Source organism: Anabrus simplex, chromosome 13 (genome assembly GCF_040414725.1).
Source record: "Anabrus simplex isolate iqAnaSimp1 chromosome 13, ASM4041472v1, whole genome shotgun sequence".
Taxonomy (NCBI): Eukaryota; Metazoa; Arthropoda; class Insecta; order Orthoptera; family Tettigoniidae; genus Anabrus; species Anabrus simplex.
Genome location: NC_090277.1, coordinates 68,788,589 through 68,810,138, shown reverse-complemented (window position 1 = coordinate 68,810,138; position 21,550 = coordinate 68,788,589). Strand labels below are relative to the sequence as shown.

General features: G+C 39.7%; 1 protein-coding gene across 1 annotated transcript in view; it reads left to right on the top strand.

Moving 5' to 3' along the window:
- The window catches only part of LOC137502883 (glycoprotein endo-alpha-1,2-mannosidase-like), a 79,825-nt gene extending 60,713 nt beyond the window's left edge, over positions 1-19,112 (top strand). The window contains exons 2-3 of the mRNA XM_068230056.1: positions 3,834-4,229; positions 14,358-19,112. Of these exons, the coding sequence (XP_068086157.1) occupies positions 3,834-4,229; positions 14,358-14,758 (797 nt within the window). The 3' untranslated portion in view covers positions 14,759-19,112. The remainder of the gene's footprint in view (positions 1-3,833; positions 4,230-14,357) is intronic.
- The last annotated feature ends 2,438 nt before the right edge of the window (positions 19,113-21,550 follow it).

Below are 21,550 nucleotides of genomic sequence, written 5' to 3'. Positions count from 1 at the left end.
GTCGCTCGTCTCTAACTTCGCTTCTTATTTGTTGACAGTGGAGTGGTCTCTGTTCATGCTGCTTCTGTCAGATAGCACCCTCGATTGAGCAATGAAACAGCTTCTGCCAGTCACTTTCAACTTTTTTCTTGGATACAAATACATCCTTTTGGCACTTTTGACCATGTATTTCATACTGTGAAGACTTAGTTGCATTTTGAATCTTTCCAACAGTGCATCTGGAGAGAATTGCATTGGATGTCAGCCTCTGATAAACTGATTTCATTTTAACAGATGGTCTCAGCAGTATTTTGTGTTTCTGGTTGGTCACCTTTGTTGCGGGCACGGTTAAAGAAATACGAAGATTGCCTGAATTTTTGACACTTCACGCGTTGTGGTTTTCCATCAGTGCTCATACAGTGGTAGTGTTGCAAAGACCACACTTTTCATTGCCCTGGTATCTGCAGCGTTGTCAACAATGGCTATTCTATAATGAGTCATCTTTTCAAAACTTTCTTCCTACAAACTTCCATGTGCTTACCAACGAGTCCGTTTTTGTGCCCCACTTTCCTTCACCACATTTCTTAATCCTGTTCCAGGTTGTTTTGCAATATGATACACACAATCTTCCTTCACAATTACTGTGTTGCCATGAACATTCAGTTTCTGCAGATGAATGTGTTTTGCAGTCTCCATCAGAAAAGAGTGTAGTGTAGCGAAAACCTAGCTTTTCTGAGCGCTTCCATTTCCATGCCTGGAGATGATCCACTGTAGTTTCGAACGCAGTACCTGGTGACCCCCTAACCAAAATGAAAAATCTGGAGTTTCTTCATCGAAGTTAGTCTTCACGCCAGTGCAAGAGTGGCGGTACTTGGAGCAAACTTCCCTCCTTGATTCTTCCAAAACATGATGGCAAAAAAAAAAAAAAAAAAAGTCCTTCCCTTACAATATGGTTCAAAATATTATAGTACGTAAATATGCTTATGATATTCATGTCCATGCCTAAACAATACCATATTTACCCGAAGAATCCCCGCACCCTCATTTTTCTAAAAAAAAATGAAATGAACAAAAATTACTTCCATCCAACGAGTAAAGCAGGCGTAAACAATCATTTAGTATCACTCCGTGAGGTCAACGTGGTCGTGAGGCAAACAATTCATTGAAATTCTTATCCACCCACCATATTCAATACCAAAAATATTAAGATGAAACTACAAGATGTATATTTATTTTATAAGGACTAGTTTCGACGCTTTATATTGAGTCATCATCAGCTGATATACACTGGAAACAATGGCAAACATATATAAGTTTATCTACGCCAGACACATTATAAGAACTACGATAATGATTTTCAAAAATGAACCTTGTTGGGTTAGCAATCCAGTGTCCAAGGTTGGTTTTGGGTCAAAGAGGGGAACTAGGGAAAGGAGGGAGGAGCAACTGAGGGGCGGCAACCTGTTGGAGCTCCGGAGGGCGTGATTGTGGAAGGCAGTATGTAAAGCTACTGCACATAATATGAAAAACCGTCTTATTGTCCGGTATATGTATATTTTTAAAAAACTCAATAGGAAAATCAAAAAGAATGTTTGGTTTTTTGGGAATTTCATTTAAATTAAAATTTGGATTAAAATACTGATCTAAATGTATATCACAGCCCTCCATAACATCCAGAAAATTACCTTTCCCTAAGCTCTCCAAAATTTCAATGTTTTGTTCTATAGATGTGAATTTATGTTTGAGATTATGAACATGCTGGCCTACCGCTGAAAATCTGTTATATTTTACTGCATTGGCGTGTTCTGTGTACCTAATTTTAAAACTGCGTCCTGTTTGGCCTAGATATGTACTATCACAGCCATTGCATTTAAATCTGTATACTCCCGATTTGGTATACGGGTTCCTCAGGTGCTCCTCCCTCCTTCCCCTAGTTCCCCTCTTTGACCTAAAACCACATTTGGACACTGGATTGCTAACACAACAAGGTTCATTTAGCAACACGGTGCTTTGCAAGAACAGCGATCTCACGAGGTGAGTCACATGTTAAAAGACATAAAGTTTCACACTTTTTCACTTAAAGTGAAGGTCAATATATTCATATTATTTCAGGTCCCCATTGAACTGAGAATGAAATAATTGGCAACTACATAAAAGCACCGGCTTCTGAGTCCGCCTCTTTTCACGATCGCCACATTTCAACATTTAAAATTTCATACAATAATTTTAATATGGTTTTAAAAGATTTTGAAGTTTCAAACAGTGCCAATGGCATTTAAGAAGATTGTTTAACCTTTTTCTGCGACATTATGTTCACTACATGGCAATAGCCTGAGGACTTTATTGAATGGTTTTAATATGGTTCTACAAAAACATTTTTTTTAAACGTCAAAGTGAATATTTTTAAGAAGATCGTGATTTTATTATTAGTTTTGTTTAATTTTAATGATTATTTAAACCAAATTACATCAGATTTTAGCAATCCAAAGTTTAATAATTGCAAGTCTTGGACAATATGGACTCAGATATAGTATAATTATAATAAGGTTTTTAAATCTTTATCATAGTTTTTATAATGTGTATGACGTAGATAAACTTATATATCTTTGCCAATGTTTCCAGTGTATATCAGCTGATGACGCAATATAAAGCGTCAAAACTAGCCCTGATAAAACAAATATACATGTTATAGTTTCACCTTAACATTTTTTTGTATTGAATAAGGTGGATAAGAATTTTAATGAATTGTAATCTTAGTTCAATACGGTCGAATAATGAAATTTATATACTTAACTATCTTAAGGCAAATACGAACATGTGAATTTACGGATATAGCTGCTTTGCTCGAGATGATAAAAATACAGGTATTTCATTAATCTGAACATTCAATAGGCTTGATTCCCTGTAGACGGGAAGATTCGTTGTCTCTTGCATCACTACACGTCTAAAACAGTTCTCACACGTGGTCTCTTTACTGGACAGTAACACAACCCGTGGTGGATAATTCTTATCGTGAAATGTAAACACTTGAAATAGACACTGGCAAAATCTGACGTTAGTTTTCCAATTTTTGGAACAGTTGACGCGAAAAAAAAGTTCTACAGGATCACAATTACTTATTCAATTATATTGAATTATATTATATGTATCTATATATACTTACATTCCCGCAACCGAAGCAAATATTGGTTCATTAAGCTATTCTTCATTTGATGTTGGCGTTTGAAACCACAGTGCCTGATGTTGAATATATCGGGCTGATCACCGGGAGCTGGCAAGTTACTTCAATTGATCTACTCATCTTCAGCTTCAGCACGATTATGGATCTTCATATGCGTTTGATTGTGTTATGACTTTGTGCCTGACAGTGTTTACAAGCTAGCTCATTTAACCGTTCTCCGCTTTTCATAAACATTATAAGACTTTGCCTAACACTGCGTGTGCCATACTGCCGTTCAGAAAGTTACGCACTGTTTTCTTTTAAGTTTCTTTTAAGTGACTTACATTTAACTTCTTCTGAATTTTACCTGTCTACCCCGGTCATTTTTATATATCGCCTCTTCTACTGATCCGGAGTGAACTTGATCTTTTATTTTCTTTTTCCTATGCATTGTTTTTCATGTTTTAATCGGCTGATGATGACCTGGACTAGGGTCGAAGCCGGTACCACTTCTACTTATTATTAAATAAGAATGTAATCACTGCATTTCTTATTCCTTTGTATTGAATAGGTTGAACCTCTTTATTTATTATTTCAATTTCAACTGTGATACTTTTCAATACGAACAATGAAATTTTTATCTTTAAATTCTTTTTAGCCCTCAGTCAAGTGTTTTATTGTGCCTATATTCCAGGTGTGGTTGTGGTGTCGTGGTACCCTCCTGGTCACGATGACTCTCCAGAAACCATGATGACCTTGCTGCTGGATGCAGCTCAACGTTACAATCTCAAGGTGGCTCCTCACATCGAGCCTTACAGGAATCGTAACCCCATCAATTTCTCAGAACATCTGCGCTCTCTTATAAATCAGTACGGCAGCCACCCCGCTCTCTATCGGATGCAAAAGAGAGGCCAGGAGCTTCCGGTGTTCTACGTGTACGACTCGTACCTCACTCCAGCAAGTGCATGGAAGGAGCTGCTCAGTGCCAAGGGTAACCTTAGTGTGAGAGGCACGCAGCTTGATGGGATCTTCCTGGGACTACTTGTCGAGATGCAACATAGATATGATATTAAAAAGGCGCACTTTGATGGTATGTAGCCGAGTACTTTACATTATACAGTTGACTCTCAATTATCCATGAGTGGATCAAATGTAGTGGTCCGGAAGAATGTAAACAGGGTAGCCATTTCCTGAAAAAACTGAGAAAACACAGGGAAATAAAAACACACAAGATATACAGGTAAAATACAGGGAAAAGTTGAGTTAAAATTAAGCTTTCGAACGAAGACTGGACCAGTATGGAATGATCGAGCAAGACTTATATGTAGAACATACAAAATTACATTGAAGAAAGGAAAGATTTTAAATGTCCACCTTAGTCAATACAGTTCATATACTAAAACACTTTAAGAGATTATTGTAAAAACAACTATACATTTTGGCCTTCATTAGGTCTTCTTCATCGACATATTAAAATACAGTGAATAGACAAAAAGGTACAAATAAAACTGTTCAAATATAATCAAGAAATGGTCATGCAAAAAATATACATCTTGATTCAAGGAATCAGTTAAAAATTGTACAATCAATTTTGTAAAAAAAAAGTGTGTCTGGGCACTTATTCTTAGAAAACCATCACCTGGAATATCTTCTTAAAATTTTGAAGAAAAGTACAATTTTGTCTCCCTTTTAATCATTGTTGTTGTTTGAGTCATCAATCCTGTGCTAACTTTTTCATTTCTACGTAACTATTGCATCCTACATCTGCTCTAATCTGCTTGTCATATTCATACCTTGGTCTACCCCTACCGTTCTTACCACCTACACTTCCTTCAAAAACAAACTGAACAAGTCCTGGGTGTCTTAAGATGTGTCCTATCATTCTATCTCTTCTTCTCGTCAAATTTAGCCAATACCAATATAAATGGTCCGTTATTGGACATTATAAATTTTCCAGCTAACTCATTCTTGGTTGCCTGCGTTTCGCCCTCGTGTGCTAAGTTAGGCTCGTCAGTTGGGACTTAGCACACCACCTAAGACGCAAGGCTAGTGCATACCGTGGAGGCCACTGCACAGGCTACTTGAAGCCACCAGCAGTGCCAATGCACTATGAGAGCTATGTCTCATTTTCAAAAATTGATGCCTGCCTGGCTATCAAATGATGTAGATGTTGATTCCCATAGGGAACCTAAAATATTTGTCCCGAATGAGTAAATTTATAATACCAATATAAATGGTCCGTTATTGGACATTATAAATTTTCCAGCTAACTCATTCTTGATTGCCTGGGTTTCGCCCTCGTGTGCTAAGTTAGGCTCGTCAGTTGGGACTTAGCACACCACCCAAGACGCAAGGCTAGTGCATACCGTGGAGGCCACTGCACAGGCTACTTGAAGCCACCAGCAGTGCCAATGCACTATGAGAGCTATGTCTCATTTTCAAAAATTGATGCCTGCCTGGCTATCAAATGATGTAGATGTTGATTCCCATAGGGAACCTAAAATATTTGTCCCGAATGAGTAAATTTATAATACCAATATAAATGGTCCGTTATTGGACATTATAAATTTTCCAGCTAACTCATTCTTGGTTGCCTGCGTTTCGCCCTCGTGTGCTAAGTTAGGCTCGTCAGTTGGGACTTAGCACACCACCCAAGACGCAAGGCTAGTGAAAATGAGACATAGCTCTCATAGTGCATTGGCACTGCTGGTGGCTTCAAGTAGCCTGTGCAGTGGCCTCCACGGTATGCACTAGCCTTGCGTCTTGGGTGGTGTGCTTAGCCTGTGCAGTGGCCTCCACGGTATGCACTAGCCTTGCGTCTTGGGTGGTGTGCTAAGTCCCAACTGATGAGCCTAACTTAGCACACGAGGGCGAAACGCAGGCAACCAAGAATGAGTTAGCTGGAAAATTTATAATGTCCAATAACGGACCATTTATATTGGTATTATAAATTTACTCATTCGGGACAAATATTTTATTTTCCCTATGGGAATCAACATCTACATCAAATTTAGCCAAATCGATCTCCTCTCACCAATTCGATTCAGTATCTCTTCATTCGTGATTCGATCTATCCATCTCACCTTCAGCATTCTTCTGTAACACCACATTTCAAATGCTTCTATTCTCTTTCTTTCTGAGCTAGTTATCGTCCATGTTTCACTTCCATACAACACCACGCTCCACACGAAAGTCTTCAAAAACATCTTTCTAATTCCGATATCAATGTTTGAAGTGAGCAAATTTCTTTTCTTAAGAAAGCTCTTCCTTGCTTATGCTAGTCTGCATTTTACTTCTGCCATCGTTAGTTATTTTACTACCCAAGTAACAATATCCATCTACTTCCTTTAAGACTTCATTTCCTAATCTAATATTTCCTACATCACCTGCATTCGTTCGACTGCACTCCATTACCTTTGTTTTGGACTTATTTATTTTCATCTTGTACTCCTTACCCAAGACTACATCCATACCATTCAGCAACTTCTCGAGATCTTCTGGAGTCTCAGATAAAATAACAATATCATCAGCAAATCTCAAGGTTTTGATTTCCTCTCCTTGGATTGTGATTCTCTTTCCAAATTTCTCTTTGATTTCCTTTACTGCCTGTTCTATGTAAACACTGAAAAGGAGAAGGGACAAACTGCAGCCTTGCCTCACTCCTTTCTGGATTGCTGCTTCTTTTTCAAAACCCTTGATTCTTATCACTGCAGACTGATTTTTATACAGATTGTAGATAATTTTTCGTTCTCGGTATCTGATCCCTATCATCTTCAGAATCATAAATAGCTTGGTCCAATCAACATTATCGAATGCCTTTTCTAGATCTACGAATGCCATGCACGTGGGCTTGACCTTCTTGATTCGATCCTCTAAGATCAGACGTAAGGTCAGGATTGCTTCACGTGTTCCTACATTTCTTCTGAGTCAAATTGATCTTCTCCCAACTCAGCTTCAACTTGTTTTTCCATTCTTCTGTAAATAATACGTGTTAAAATTTTGTAGGCATGAGATACTAAACTAATGGTGCGGTAGTTTTCACACCTGTCAGGACCGGCTTTCTTGGGAATAGGTATAACAACATTCTGCCGAAAATCGGATGGGACTTCTCCTGTCTTATACATCTTGCACACTAAATGAAATAACCTTGCCATGCTGGTTTCTCCTAAGGCAGTCAGTAATTCAGAGGGTATGTCATCAATTCCAGGTGCCTTGTTCCTATTTAGGTCACTCATAGCTCTGTCAAACTCTGACCTCAAAATTGGGTCTCCCATTTCATCAGCATCAACAGCCTCTTCATGTTCCAGAACCAAATTATCTACATCTTTACCTTCATACAACTGTTGGATATGCTCCTGCCATCTTTCTGCTTTGTCTTCTTTCCCTAGAAGTGGCTTTCCATCTGAGCTCTTAATATTCATACACCTAGATTTCCTTTCTCCAAAGGTTTCCTTGATTTTCCTGTATGCAGCATCTACCTTTCCCAGGACCATACAACCTTCGACATCCTTGCACTTCTCCTTCAGCCATTCTTCCTTAGCTACCTTGCACTTTCTATCCACTTGATTCTTTAATCGCCTGTATTCTTTTCTGCCCTCTTCATTTCTAGCATTCTTGTATTTTCGTCGTTCATCAGTCAGGTCTAGTATCTCCTGAGTTATCCACTGATTCTTAGTTGATCTTTTCTTCCTTCCTAACATTTCTTCAGCAGCCCTACTGACTTCATTTTTCATGACTCTCCACTCTTCCTCTATAGTGTTTCCTTCAGCCTTTTCACTTAGTCCTTGTGCAACATGATCCTTGAAACAATCCCTCACACTCGTTTCTTTCAACTTGTCTAGATCCCATCTTTTTGCATTCTTTCCTTTCTTCAATTTCTTCAATTTCAGATAGCATTTCATGACCAACAAGTTGTGGTCAGAGTCCACGTCTGCTCCTGGGAAAGTTTTGCAATCCCAACACCTGGTTTCTGAATCTCTGCCTAATCATAATGAAGTCTATTTGATACCTTCCAGTGTCTCCAGGTCTCGTCCACGTATACAGCCGTCGTTTGTGGTGTTTTCACCAAGTATTGGCAAGGACTAAATTATGATCAGTGCAGAATTCAACCAACCGACTTCCTCATTCGTTCCTTTGTCCCAATCCAAATTCTCCTACTGTAGTACATTCTCTTCCTTGCCCTACCACTGCATTCCAGTCTCCCATCACAATTAGATTCTCGTCACCTTTTACATATTGTACTAAATCTTCTATCTCCTCATATATTCTTTCGATTTCTTCATCATCCGCTGAACTAGTAGGCATATAGACCTGCACTATTGTGATGGGCATTGGTTTGGTGTCTATCTTGACGACAATAATTCTTTCACTATGCTGGTCGCAGTAGCTTACCCGCTGCCCTATTTTCTTATTCATTATTAAACCAACTCCTGCATTTCCCCTGTTTGATTTTGTGTTGATAATTCGGTAGTCGCCTGACCAAAAATCCTGTTCTTCCTGCCAACGTACTTCACTTATACCAACTACATCTAACTTTAGCCTATCCATCTCCCTTTTCAGATTCTTTACCCTACCACAACGATTCAAACTTCTAACATTCCACGCTCCGACTCGCAGAATGTCAGTATCCATCTTCCTGATGATCGCCCCCTCTTGTGTAGTCCCCACCCGGATATCCGAATGGGGGACTAGTTTACCTCGGGAATATTTTACCCGGGAGGAAGCCATCATCAGTACATCATTCATACAGAGAGAGCTGCATGTCCTCGGGAGGTAGTTACGGCTGTAGTTTCCCGTTGCTTTCAGCCGTGTAGCAGTATCAACACAGCTAAGCCATGTTGAGTATTATTACAAAGCCGTATCAGTCAATCATCTAGACTGCCGCCCTTGCAACTACCGAAAGGCTGCTACCCACCATGCAACATGTCGTTTGGTACCTGCGCACACTCATCCCTAATGACTGCTTCCAAAGTGTCCAAGTCACGTGGTTTTTTGGCATATACCTCCTCTTTCAAATACTCCCATAGGAAAACTCCAATGGGGTCAAGTCTGGACTTCTCGGTGGCCACTCAACATTTCCGCGACGTCCAATATCGCGGCCCGAAAAAGCATTGTCAAGCCATTCTCGCAAAATCAATGCAAAATGGGGCGGTGCCCCATCGTGTATAAAGTGCACATTGTCCACTCCGTCCCAGGTTGAAACAATGGGATAAAGAAAAGTTTGTAGCATGTTGCAACGCTCTGTCAGGAACATTGGGCCTCGACTGCAACGGTGTGCTGCTAATGCTGGTGCCTGCATTGAAATATGAAATGGCAAGGACCATAGTACATAATAGAATTGAGAGCAGCCATGTAACACTGTTAATGACAGAACAATACTGAAATAAAAATAGGGATATAATAGTGGATCACCCTGTATATTATTTCCTTTGGTGTTTATTTTGAATGTTAAATAGGTAAAGATGCGGTTAACTTCTGATTCCAAAAATAAAGCAGGTCATTCAACACACAAAATATTTTAAAACTTCCTGTTAAAACCCCCAGAAGGAAATTAAAAGTATAGGCAGTCACGGGAGAGTATAGACAGTACAGGAAGTGGCTGAGTCCTGATCCAACATGTGAAGAAAGGGCAAAGTGTGTATGTTACATTTTCTTAATTCTAGTAATATGTTTCAGTTAAGTATTCCTATGAGATATCATTGCTACTTGCTATTATTGCATGCATTCTGTTTAATTTTAGTAGTATTTGGGTGAATATTAGTACTGTACGGTTTTACGATAAAGTGTACGGTTTATTTTGAATTTCTCTACATTTTGTTTTAATTTTCAGAGGTTGGCAATGCTGCTTGCCGGAATCCTACACATTGGCCTCATTGGAATAATTTTTCCGAAACCCGAATTGCTTTCTATCAAACCTGTTAGTAATTTTACAAGCATGTCTAATACAATCAAAAAGAATGCTTTCCCAAAGTTTACATGCAACACATATCAAGCTGACTGTCCTGTAATTATCCGCTTTATGTTTAGCACCCTTTCCTTTGTACACTGGGGCTGCTATAGCAACTCTCCATTCATTTGGTATAGCTCCTTCTTGCAAATAATAATCAAATAAGTATTTCAGATTTGGCACTAGATTCCAACACATTGCCTGTAGTATATCTCCAGAAATATTATTAATCCTAGCTGCTTTTCTAGCTTTCTACATGTCTCATGTTTGAAGGTATTTTGAAGCGATCAAGTCGCTAGGTGGATCTGAATGACTAACATTGAGCAGAAGGGTTATAGCGGGTGGCATGATGCAGGTCTTTGAGTTGACACCATATAGGCTACCTGCACGTCTGTGAGGATGGGCCACTACCTAAGATGAATTCTAATGTAACTTTAAAGCTTTTCAGTCAGTCGAACACTAATTATAACACCTATAACATTTAAAGTTACATTAACACAGGGTGGGATTAGGTTTTATGTGTGTAAAATGCCATATTCGACCTTGGTCGGATTTGAATTCGCGCAACTTTTTATGTTCAAATGTACATTAGATGTCATAGTAGATCAGTTTGGCGGTAGATAGTGCTCAGAGGAAGGTTTTTTTCAGCTTGGGGTAATTTACCGCATTGTGGGATGTGTGATCTAAATAAACACGTGCCATTCCTGAGATCTCAGAAGTGTGTGGTTGGAATTCAAGTGGCACTGAATGATATAACGAATACAGTAATCATGGCAAGTAAAAACACTGTACTAGATCTTCTTGTGAAGATATGTACAAATTTTTAGGGTTTATAGTATAGGAGTGATACTAAATTAAAGCCATGGATTACATGTTACCTAGTGAGTCAGGGTGGCATCTAAAAATCGCTGGACTGCATGATTAAATACCCTTGGAGGAAGCTGGGAGTGAATTTGGTAACTGAGTTAGCACTGAAAAGTATGGCTTCCTTCTTAACAAAAGAATTCTAATGTTAAAGATGGCACAAACACTCAGCCCCTCAACCCAGACGAATTAAGCCAATGAAAGTTACAATTGAACCTGGACCCTGTGGACCAAAGGCCAGTATGCTATAGTGATGGGACATTCGATTTCATTTTACTGAATCGATTCATTTGATTCCGTTCACGTTACTGAATCGATACAGTGATCCAATTCACGGCACATTAGTCACCGCTCCTCCTGCATCTGTATAGTATGTGCTGGTAAGACAGCAGCAACAGCATTCAGTGCTCGCAGCTGCCATCTGGTCTTCATACTATGAACTCCTTTCTTAGAAAAAAATGCTAGTCACTCTAATACATCGAAGGTTTACGGCGACACAGGGTGGGAAATGTTAGGATTAGGAAGGTAGCAGCCATGGCCTGAATTAAGGTACAGTCCCAGCATTCCCTGGTGTCAAAATGGGGAAACTACGGAAAACCATCTTAACGGCTGCCGACGGTGGGATTCGAACCCACCATCCCCCAAATGCAAGCGCATAGCTACGCGATACTAACCGCACGACAACTCGCTCAGTCATTTTTGAAAATACGTATTTTTCTATCAGGTGAGGATTTTTTAAATCGTCATATTTTGTATAGGCTACCCGAGATGTACAGTAGCCCGCTGGTTTTCTGATTCAACATACTGTTGGTTAATTTATTGCGTCTGTCCACATATGATTGAAGTCTTGTGCAACGATGTGACATATGAACTGAGAGAATACTGAGCCATTCTTCCCAATATAAAACAGGTACTTTTGAGTGGTCATGAGCATGACTCATAGTCATAGGGCAGGCTAGAGTCGAGTTTAATTGTCAAATGTCAACTAAGATTCATTAAACTAATAAATAGTATAACGTAATAGCCTACCAACTTACTAGCTACTTCAGATTTATGTTTTGACTACCTTTTTAACACTGCAAATAAATCCATCTATTATTTAAACCTCCCTGTAAGAAGAGGACAGTGAATGCAAATGGGTGTTATTTTCAAATGAGCTGAGCTCGAGAGTCCATTATAAAATACGATTCTTTCAGCGTACCGTGGCTCACTCTGTGTCTCGCTGCAGCTGAAGCTCGGCTCTCCACCAGCGTCCAGTGAGCCGATAAGGAGCCGTGTGTATCTTGTGTCTCACTGAGCTGCGCTTGTTCACGAATCTTTCGATGTGCCATGATTCATTGTCTCGCTGCAGCGGAAGCTCGGCTCCCCGTCAACGTCCAGTGAGTGCGGCACTGTCCGCTGGGAGTAAGCTGAATCGTGTGCCGCGAGCTCGCCGTTCCTGTGAATCAATTCACTCGGACACTTTAATGAATCGATACACTGCTTCGAATCATGCATTCAGTAGTCAACACTAGCATGCTAACCATTTGGCCATAGAGTTCGACAACAAGAGGAAATGGAAAAGAAAGAAAGGAAAATACTAAGGAAAATGTTGGGATCCCGAAAGAATAAAGATAATATTTGGATGAAAAGGAAAATGAAAACTTCTACCAAAATACAGAGAAAATTACAAAAACAAAAACAAAACTTACACTTTTATAGACACATTCACAGAGTGAATGACAACTGGCTCAGATAATTTTTTATTACTCCTCCAAATTAAAAAAACACCATAGTCTGAATGGAAGAGGCTAGATGGGACCTACAAAGACTGAAGATCACAGATGACATCATAACAGGGAAGAATTCTGGTGACAGATTACTTCTGAAGATTTCTTTTATTTCACAAGTTCAGTCTCACTGAAAAAGTGATGTGAGAGGAACAGAGGCAGGCTAACAGCCAATGTATAAAGAAGTTCTAGGAAGAACAGAAGAAAAATACTGTACCATAGTCTTAGGTTCTAAGTGGTCTGTAACTGGCAAATTTTGTAATTAAAAAATCTGTGGAACATTTTAACCTTTTTTGCAATAAATGTCTTCCAGTATATTTTCATCCTTTCTCCCACTTCCTCCATTCTTTTGTGAAGGATCTTCCTGTCATTGCTGGCTCCTCTAATCTCTTAGAAATCCTTGACTAGTTGCCTGAAAGGCAATATCTTCATCTCTCATCACTGTCTTAGCCAGATCCATTCTCACTTCTGGAAACCATTTTGGCTCTGTCTTCCTTTTCCTGAAGAATTTGAAGATTCTTTCTTTCATACTGTTTCTGTCCATCCTCAGTAGGTGTCCATAGAACTGTAACCTTCTCTTCCTCATCAGTTCAGCCACTCCTGTCTTCTGGTACAATTGTTTTTCAGGTCTGGGGGGTGACCAAGATATGATCAAATTAGAACCATGATACTACCTGTAATTAGTACCACCACGCCAGGAACACCATGGGTCGCTCTTACTTGCGTGTAGTACCACTATGTTAGGTACACAATAGGTTTGTGATTAGTAGCGACAATGTGTGATCGGGATGCATTTTACAGTACCTGTGATTCGTACCACTATATGAGCGACACCATGGTTCTGCCTTGCCTATGATTAGTACCCACTATGTGAGGAACAACACGGGATAGTGCAAGTCCCTGTGGTTAGTCCACTTATGTGAAGAACACCATAGGTTTGCATTGCCTGTAAATGCGACACAATGTGCGAAGCACCATAGGTCTGTGTTACATGTGCGCATTACATTACCCTTGCGTAGTGGCATAATGTGTGGAATACCACGAGTCTATGCTACTTTTGATTAGTACCGCAACATGACAAATACCATGGTTCTACTTTCCTAGGGATAAGTACCATTATGAGGGGCCGATGACCTGGATTTTGGACCCGTTTAGACTACAAGCTTAATCGATTCATTATTGTGCTTTAGAAGCAGTCCCTTGGTCAGTAATACTATTGTTTAATGCTAGTTTCTGGGAATGTGGGCCATTGCGGGTCGGATCCATATCCGTCCATTCATTCTTCGTCCTCACGTTTTGAATTCTGGTCAGTGGAGGATTATGGATTTTTAATTGTCCTTAGATTTCGTCTCATTTCGTGCCGTTAGGGGCCGATGACATTGATGTTAGGCCCCTTTAAACAACAAGCATCATTATCATTTTTAGGTCTGAATCTACCCATCTTTTATCTTTAGGCCCAGAATTTTTCTGACCATTGTTCTCTTATTCTGGTGTCTCAATGATATTATTATGATTATCATTATTATACATGAGGATTATTTTCTGAGGAAAATTATGTCTTACGTCAGTAAATATGATTGAATGTTTCATGTTACATAAAAACAGTTTAATTTCTCTGAAACACTTCTAATTCTTCCAGGTTTTTACACATACTTTGCTACAAACGGCTTCACTTACGGCTCATCTTGGAAGAACTGGCATAGCCTGAGCAAGTTTGCACGCCAGAATGGGTTAGTATTTGTACCATCGGTGGGTCCTGGCTACATAGACACACAAGTGAGGCCATGGAACGTGGCCAACACGAGGCACCGCCGACACGGAAAGTACTACGAGGTGGGGTGGCGCAGCGCTATGGCGGCACAGGCTCGCATTGTTGCCATCACCTCCTTCAACGAGTGGCATGAAGGAACGCAGATTGAGCCAGCCATCGCACGGACAACTTCTTTGTTCACTTACTTGGACTATGAACCCGAGGGATCTCACTTCTATCTCAACCTTACTCATTGGTGGATCAATGAGTTTACTGAGAAGCAGGATTAAGGAGTTGTTTCCCTTAACAGTTCTGAGGAACAACCTTGTACCACATGTTTCAGAAACATACAGCTCAGCAAGTTGAGTGGCCTAAACTAACAGGTGCTTTGAAGAAGCAGGTGTTCAGTCCAAACTTCTGATGTGTCGGCAACATCTTTGCTTTACCTGTGCAGCAAGACAGTCTTCTCTAAATAAAGGTGAATGCTGCAAGTTCATATAAGAAGCAAACAAGTCTTTCTATGACTTGCTGTATAAGGGTAAAAGCGTTTTGCATTAGGGGAAAGTATTTGTAACGAGTTGGTGGATATGCTGTTAGTATATGGGAAAGTTGAAAAATGGGTTTCTTTTACAGTACAAGAATCACACATATGGTTTGTTCCTCATTGACTGTATAGTAAAAGATAAATTATATAATTGGTACCCCTTAGTCAATACAAGCGTGTCTTAAAGAAAAGAATTTAAGTAAACTCACTTGTCAGTTATAAAAGATTTTCTACATGATGATTATTTTTTATGTGTCTTACAAATTGTAACCACTGTTCAAACTTCTTAAGTCGCTTCTTACATCATGACTTAAAGAACGTCTGCTTTTATATGTTCCTGTATATGGTATTTTTGGTTGTTTCTAGCATTTTGATATTTCAAGTTTGATTTATCATAGGACTTTTAGTGCTGTGTGTTTTCAAGAGTTTTATTAACTTTTTAATTCTATTTTTAAGGTTGAAGAAGACCCATTGGGGTTAAAACATGTACCAACAGTGTGAATTTTTTCAAATTTAAGACGCACTTGTATTTACTAAGGTGGACCAATTATATAATTTTTCTTTGGGTTTCTTTTCACGGTGCTACATGCATAACATAATTTATGTAACATTACCCAACAACAGGGATGATCTTGTTTATTCCATTACTTGATACCTCTCCTTTTGAGCAGACTATCCCACTGTACAGATCAAGCAGAGTGGTTGCCGACGAATTGGGAGTTTGGATTGCAAATCAACTACTTTGAAGCATCTGTTAATCTAGGCTACTCAACACTCTGAACTGTATATATTTGATGCACGCTGTACATTATATATGAAATGGAAGGAGAATGTAAATGTGTATGAATATACAGGGTGGTGCAATAGTCATGGATGGTTTTGAGTCATTTATAAGCTTTTTGTTTTCAAGGGAATGTCCATTTTTCTGTCACAGAAGTTACATATGTTACAAGCTTGGATGTGTATTCAAGATATTGGGCCGTGTTGACATTTCAAATATGCTGACATTTCAGCTAGCTTTGGTAGCTCTTGTCAGGATGAAACGACTCGGTCTGGTAGGTGCCTGCACTTTGATGGAATTTAGAAGGCTAAGGGCCAAATTCACAGACAACACTCACACGTAAGTGCCCAGATTTATTAATTTCATATTACCTACTTAAGTGTCCCACTTATTGCTATAGGTGGATCTCACACACACACTTAAGTGACTCACTTATGTGGAAGCAAGATGGAGGATACCGGTAATGATTTTGCTGAATACGTTGCATTTTATTTACAGAATGCTTTCCGTGCACACATTAGAGATGGAAAATCCTTTCAAAATGTAATATGACCAACAATTTAAAGAACATTTCATTTTAGTAGTATGACAGTTATGAATATCCTTGTTCCTTTGATTGAGAGAGTGAACATAACCTCTAGAGGACTCACTATCTCACCATTAATGAAGATATTGTTTTGAGATTTTATGCCACCTCTTAATTTCAGGTTGTTATTATTATCATCATCATCATCATCAACATTATTTCACTTAATTAATTGGAAACGTGTTACACGTTGATAAGTTATCAAAACTGTAAGCCTATGGAATAGTAAAGAACGATACTGAGTTATAAGAAAAATGAATGTGTTTCACTACCACCATTTATTTTAGGGTTGGTTTGTGCTAATTATATCAGGTTAGTCAACCAATCGTTTGCCAGATTATATCAGAAGTTTCTGGAATTATGGCATCGCGCATCAAAACATACTATTTACATTTTATTGGGGAAGTAATTAGGCCTATTACAATGTAAGGGCTACCAGTATGGATATATTTGTTAAATCATTAAAAGCGTTGTAAGGCTAGATATTCTGCATTTGGATGTATATTTGTAGAGGTTCAAGTACCTGGATAACTATAAACATATTATATTAAAAAGAAAATTAGACTCTGGGCATTTTCGTAGTTTGCATTGTCCACAACAAGTTTTTCCCACGTCATTTATATTCTGATGAGAAACTGCATCGATCTGCTTGTTCTATATTATGTGCATGTACTTCGACACAAGTTCTTGCAGGTGCCGTCTCAGCTCACTGCTCACAGTTTTGTTATCCATTCAGATAACCAAATACAATACAGATGATCTTTTAACCTCAAAAATGTTGCGCGATGTCCTTCGATAAACAAATCACAATAGATCATCCCACTATTCGGTAGCCAGAACTACACGATTCAGGAAACATGGGTATAACATGCAGCATTGCCACATCTCCAGTGAATACTTACTGTATCAGTAAGTGTGCTCCTTAAGTGCTGTCTATGAAATGTAAACTCATATAAGTGATCCCTTATTACTTAAGTGTTCCACTTATGTATGTGCTGACTATGAATTCGGCCCTAAGTGTTGGTACCAGCATTTACTTGCCTGTCTCCCAGATTGGTGTTCTTTTGATCTGCGCAGTGTGACCCAGTGTGTTTATTCTTCTGTTGTCTGGCAGTGCCCACCAGTCGCCAAATGTAAGTAATGGAAAGGAACAAACTTATATCAACCCATTCAGTTCCTTTTCTTCTTTCGTGTTTGTCCTGTATTCTTCGTTTTTACCACCTGTATTCATTTTCTTCGCTGGCCCCGCAGTGTAAGGGTTGCATGCCTACCTCTTACTTGGAGGCCCCAGATTCAATTCCCAGCCATGTCAGAGATTTTTACCTCGATCTGAGGTCTGGTTCGAGGTCCACTAAGCCTACGTGATTACAGTTGAGGAGCTATCTGATGGTGAGATGGCAGCCCCGGTCTAGAAAGCCAAGAATAACGGCTGAGAGGATTCATCGTTCCGATCACGACACCTCGTAATCTGCAGGCCTTCGGGCTAAGCAGCGGTCATTTGGCAGTGCATCACCCTATGAAGCTGGGAAGCAGAAACAAGCTCGTCGGAACTGAGAAGAAATGGAAATAGAAGAACTGGGATTGATGAAGAGAGAGACCATCTATTTAAAGACGGCAGTGTATGAACACGTGTGGATTGTCTTTGTCCTTTTGAAAAGCCCGAGCTTTGTAGGAGAGACTGTCTAGCGTGTTGAAATATCTCCAGAGGAATGGCAGACTATTTTTCCTGCAGAACTTTAGGAAGTGTAGTTAGCGACGTGGGTCATTAAGTTCTGGAGCGAATTCACCATTCTTCTTCATAGAATTGATGTCTGGCCTTTTGGCTGGCCAGTCTATTTCCTAAAACTTATTGTCCAACAACCCTTCATAAACAGGTGTTGCTTTATGTAATAATAATTGTATAGCCTCAGCTACTGTATGCAAGCATTTTAATTTGATGCCATCTGGTTGCTTGTTCATCAATTTCATCGTTTTGTTTTACTCTTGGCCTAGTAGATGACACAGTAAACCGAATCTCTCTTGGGCATGTATGGCTGAAGCTTTTAATGAATTTTGTCAGGTAAACATCAAATGTGAACTGGTCTTCTATCGTAGACAACACACAGCTGGTCAAAATGTCCTCCCATCCTTCCACACTCCATAGTTTTACAAGAGGGCCACGGCCGCTTCCTTCCAACTCCTAGGCCTTTCCTATCCCATCGTCGCCATAAGACCTATCTGTGTCGGTGCGACGTAAAGCCCCTAGCAAAAAAAAAAAAAGTTTTACAAGAGGACTAAGTCCCTTTCATAAAAAGTACCCACACATACTGCCACCTTACCTACATCAAATTTCACAGTGGGCACTGTACAGGCTGATATGTATCGTTCGCTTGGCATTCACCATACCCACATCCTCCTTTCTGACTGCCACATAGTATAACTCCAAGTCAAGCGTCTCCAGTCGCCCATGAACCAGTGGCTGTTTACACCACTGAACACAGTGCTTAGCATTCACCAGTGATATTTGCACTTTATAGGAAGATATCAGAGCATTGCACACCAGCCCACATATCTTCTAGTGCATGTTATGGAGATAGCTGAACAATTGGTGGCAATGTAGAATTCACATGCGATGGAATCGCATGATATCAAGTGATTTTCCCTTAGCATCTAAATCCGTGCTTGATAGCCCTGCCGGTCAACAAATATGGCCTAACTGGCCATAGTTTTGTTTCGGCTGTGTCTTTCTGATTCCACTTCACAGTTACATCCGCGACTGTCAACTTGTGCAACGCCAGAAAGGCAGAAATGGATGTGACTGACTACTTAGAGATGTAGCTACCAATAATCATTTCATGATTGAGAGCCTTAAAGCTCCCTCACTCAGCCCATTCTGCAGGTATCACATAGCATTATAGTTCCGTTTCTATGCGTTTCGACTAACTGGAAGTCAGACAGTAGTGCCAAATTGTTACGAGTACAAACAGCTGCTGATTCACGACTCACAACACGAACGGAAATGTATATACTCGAATATTAGTCCAGAATCAATTATTCTTTGTAGCAACATGCATAACTCACACAAGATTAACAATAACAAATAACATGTTTAGCATAAGGCTATAAGATAAAAATAGATCAATGCTAGGAACAGATAAAACGTGAGAAAATGAAATGAAATTTCTACTCACCATCTAGAAGAGTTTACACTACTGATAGATTCATTTTCCCTAAGGAAGGAAAAAAGCCTACAAAGGGCATGGACCACCCATTTCTGAGTCACCATCGACATTGTCATCACCGGGCTGAGTGGTTCAGACGGTTGAGGCGCTGGCCTTCTGACCCCAACTCGGCGGGTTCAATCCTGGCTCAGTCCGGTGGTATTTGAAGGTGCTCAAATACGTCAGCCTCGTGTCAGTAGATTTACTGGCACGTAAAAGAACTCCTGCGGGAAAAATTTCCGGCACCTCGGCATCTCCAAAAACCGTAAGAGTAGTTGGTGGGACGTAAAGCAAATAACATTATTATTATTATTATTATTATTATTATTATTATTATTATTATTATTATTATTATTATTGACATTGTCATCGTCTGTTGAGGTTCCACTCTCTCTTGATCCTAACGAGATAATAACATCATCTGTGATACTTTCCCTCTCCCAAACTTCACTCATCTCAGATTGTGTCTCACAACCTTGCTCCAGTCTTCCGCACTTACACAGCCTATGGCTTCCCAAAGAAGTCTTTCAACTTCCGATACTGTGAAGAGTCAGTTATTCGCAGGTACATAATCCTTCACTTGGGCCCAAATCAGTCCTATGGCATTAAAATGGCAATGGTATGGTGGAAGGGAAACAGCTTTATTAACGCCCCCCTGTGGGTGGGGGACGCAGATGAAGAATACACCCACGGTATCCCTTGCCTGTCGTAAGAGGCGACTAAAAGGGGCTCTCAACTTGGGAGCGTGGGTTGGCGAACATGGGGCCCTTAGCTGAGATCTGGCATTGCTTCCACTTACTTGTGCCAGGCTCCTCACTTTCATCCATCCTGTTCTTGGTCAACTCTTGTTCTTTTCCGACCCCGACGGTATTTGCAAGTAGTCCACTTCATGACCGTATCGATGAGTATAATCAACAAGAATAATTAAAAAAACACCTAATCGATACTTTATTTTTTGCGTTGGGCAAAATTAAATAAACATTATCACTCACAGAACATGTTTCGACCACTTAGTGGTCATCATCAGCTGTATAAGGAAACTTAGATGAAAAATATTGGACAATAAGCACCATCGTTAATCTTTAGGTTATGGAAAAAATATTTGCTGTGTTGATTGTTTGACTGGTAAAAGTTCTTTGGTATCTTCTCAGTTAAAAATGGCGGTCATCTGGTTAGGGCAGCTTGCCTCACGTTATATATCATATCTTGGAAAGATCCCCAAGGCAGCGCAGATTAAACATCTTTCCAAGATATGATATTAACGTGAGGCAAGCTGCCCTAACCAGATGACCGCCATTTTTAACTGAGAAGATACCAAAGAACTTTTACCAGTCAAACAATCAACACAGCAAATATTTGTGTAAGAGAGGGCCTTGAGCCCTAACTTCGCCACGAATAAAGACGAATTACTTACTTACTTACTTACTTACTTACTTACTTACTTATTGTCCAGTATTTTTCATCTAAGTTTCCTTATACAGCTGATGATGACCACTAAGTGGTCGAAACATGTTCTGTGAGTGATAATGTTTATTTAATTTTGCCCAATGCAAAAAATAAAGTATTGATTAGGTGGTTCTTTAATTATTCTTGTTGGTATTAGAGCATTTGAGGCCTAGGGAGTCTTTCATTTTCACGCCCTTCGTGGCCCTTGCCTTTCTTCGTCCGTTACTTCATTTTTCGAAGTGACGGATCCCTTCTTATTTCTTCCTTTTTCTCTGTCTACCCCCTGTGGGTGGAGGACACAGACGAAGAATACACCCACAGTAACCACTGCCTGTCGTGAGGGGCGACTAAAAGGGGCGACCAAGGGATGATTGTATTAGAACCGTGAAACTACTTTTGATTAGTACCATCACGCGGGGAACACCATGGGTTGCCTGTACTTGCGAGTAGTACCACTATATTAGGTACGAAATAGGTTTATGATTAGTAGCAGCAGAGAGTGGGTCACTGTGGGTTTCCAATACC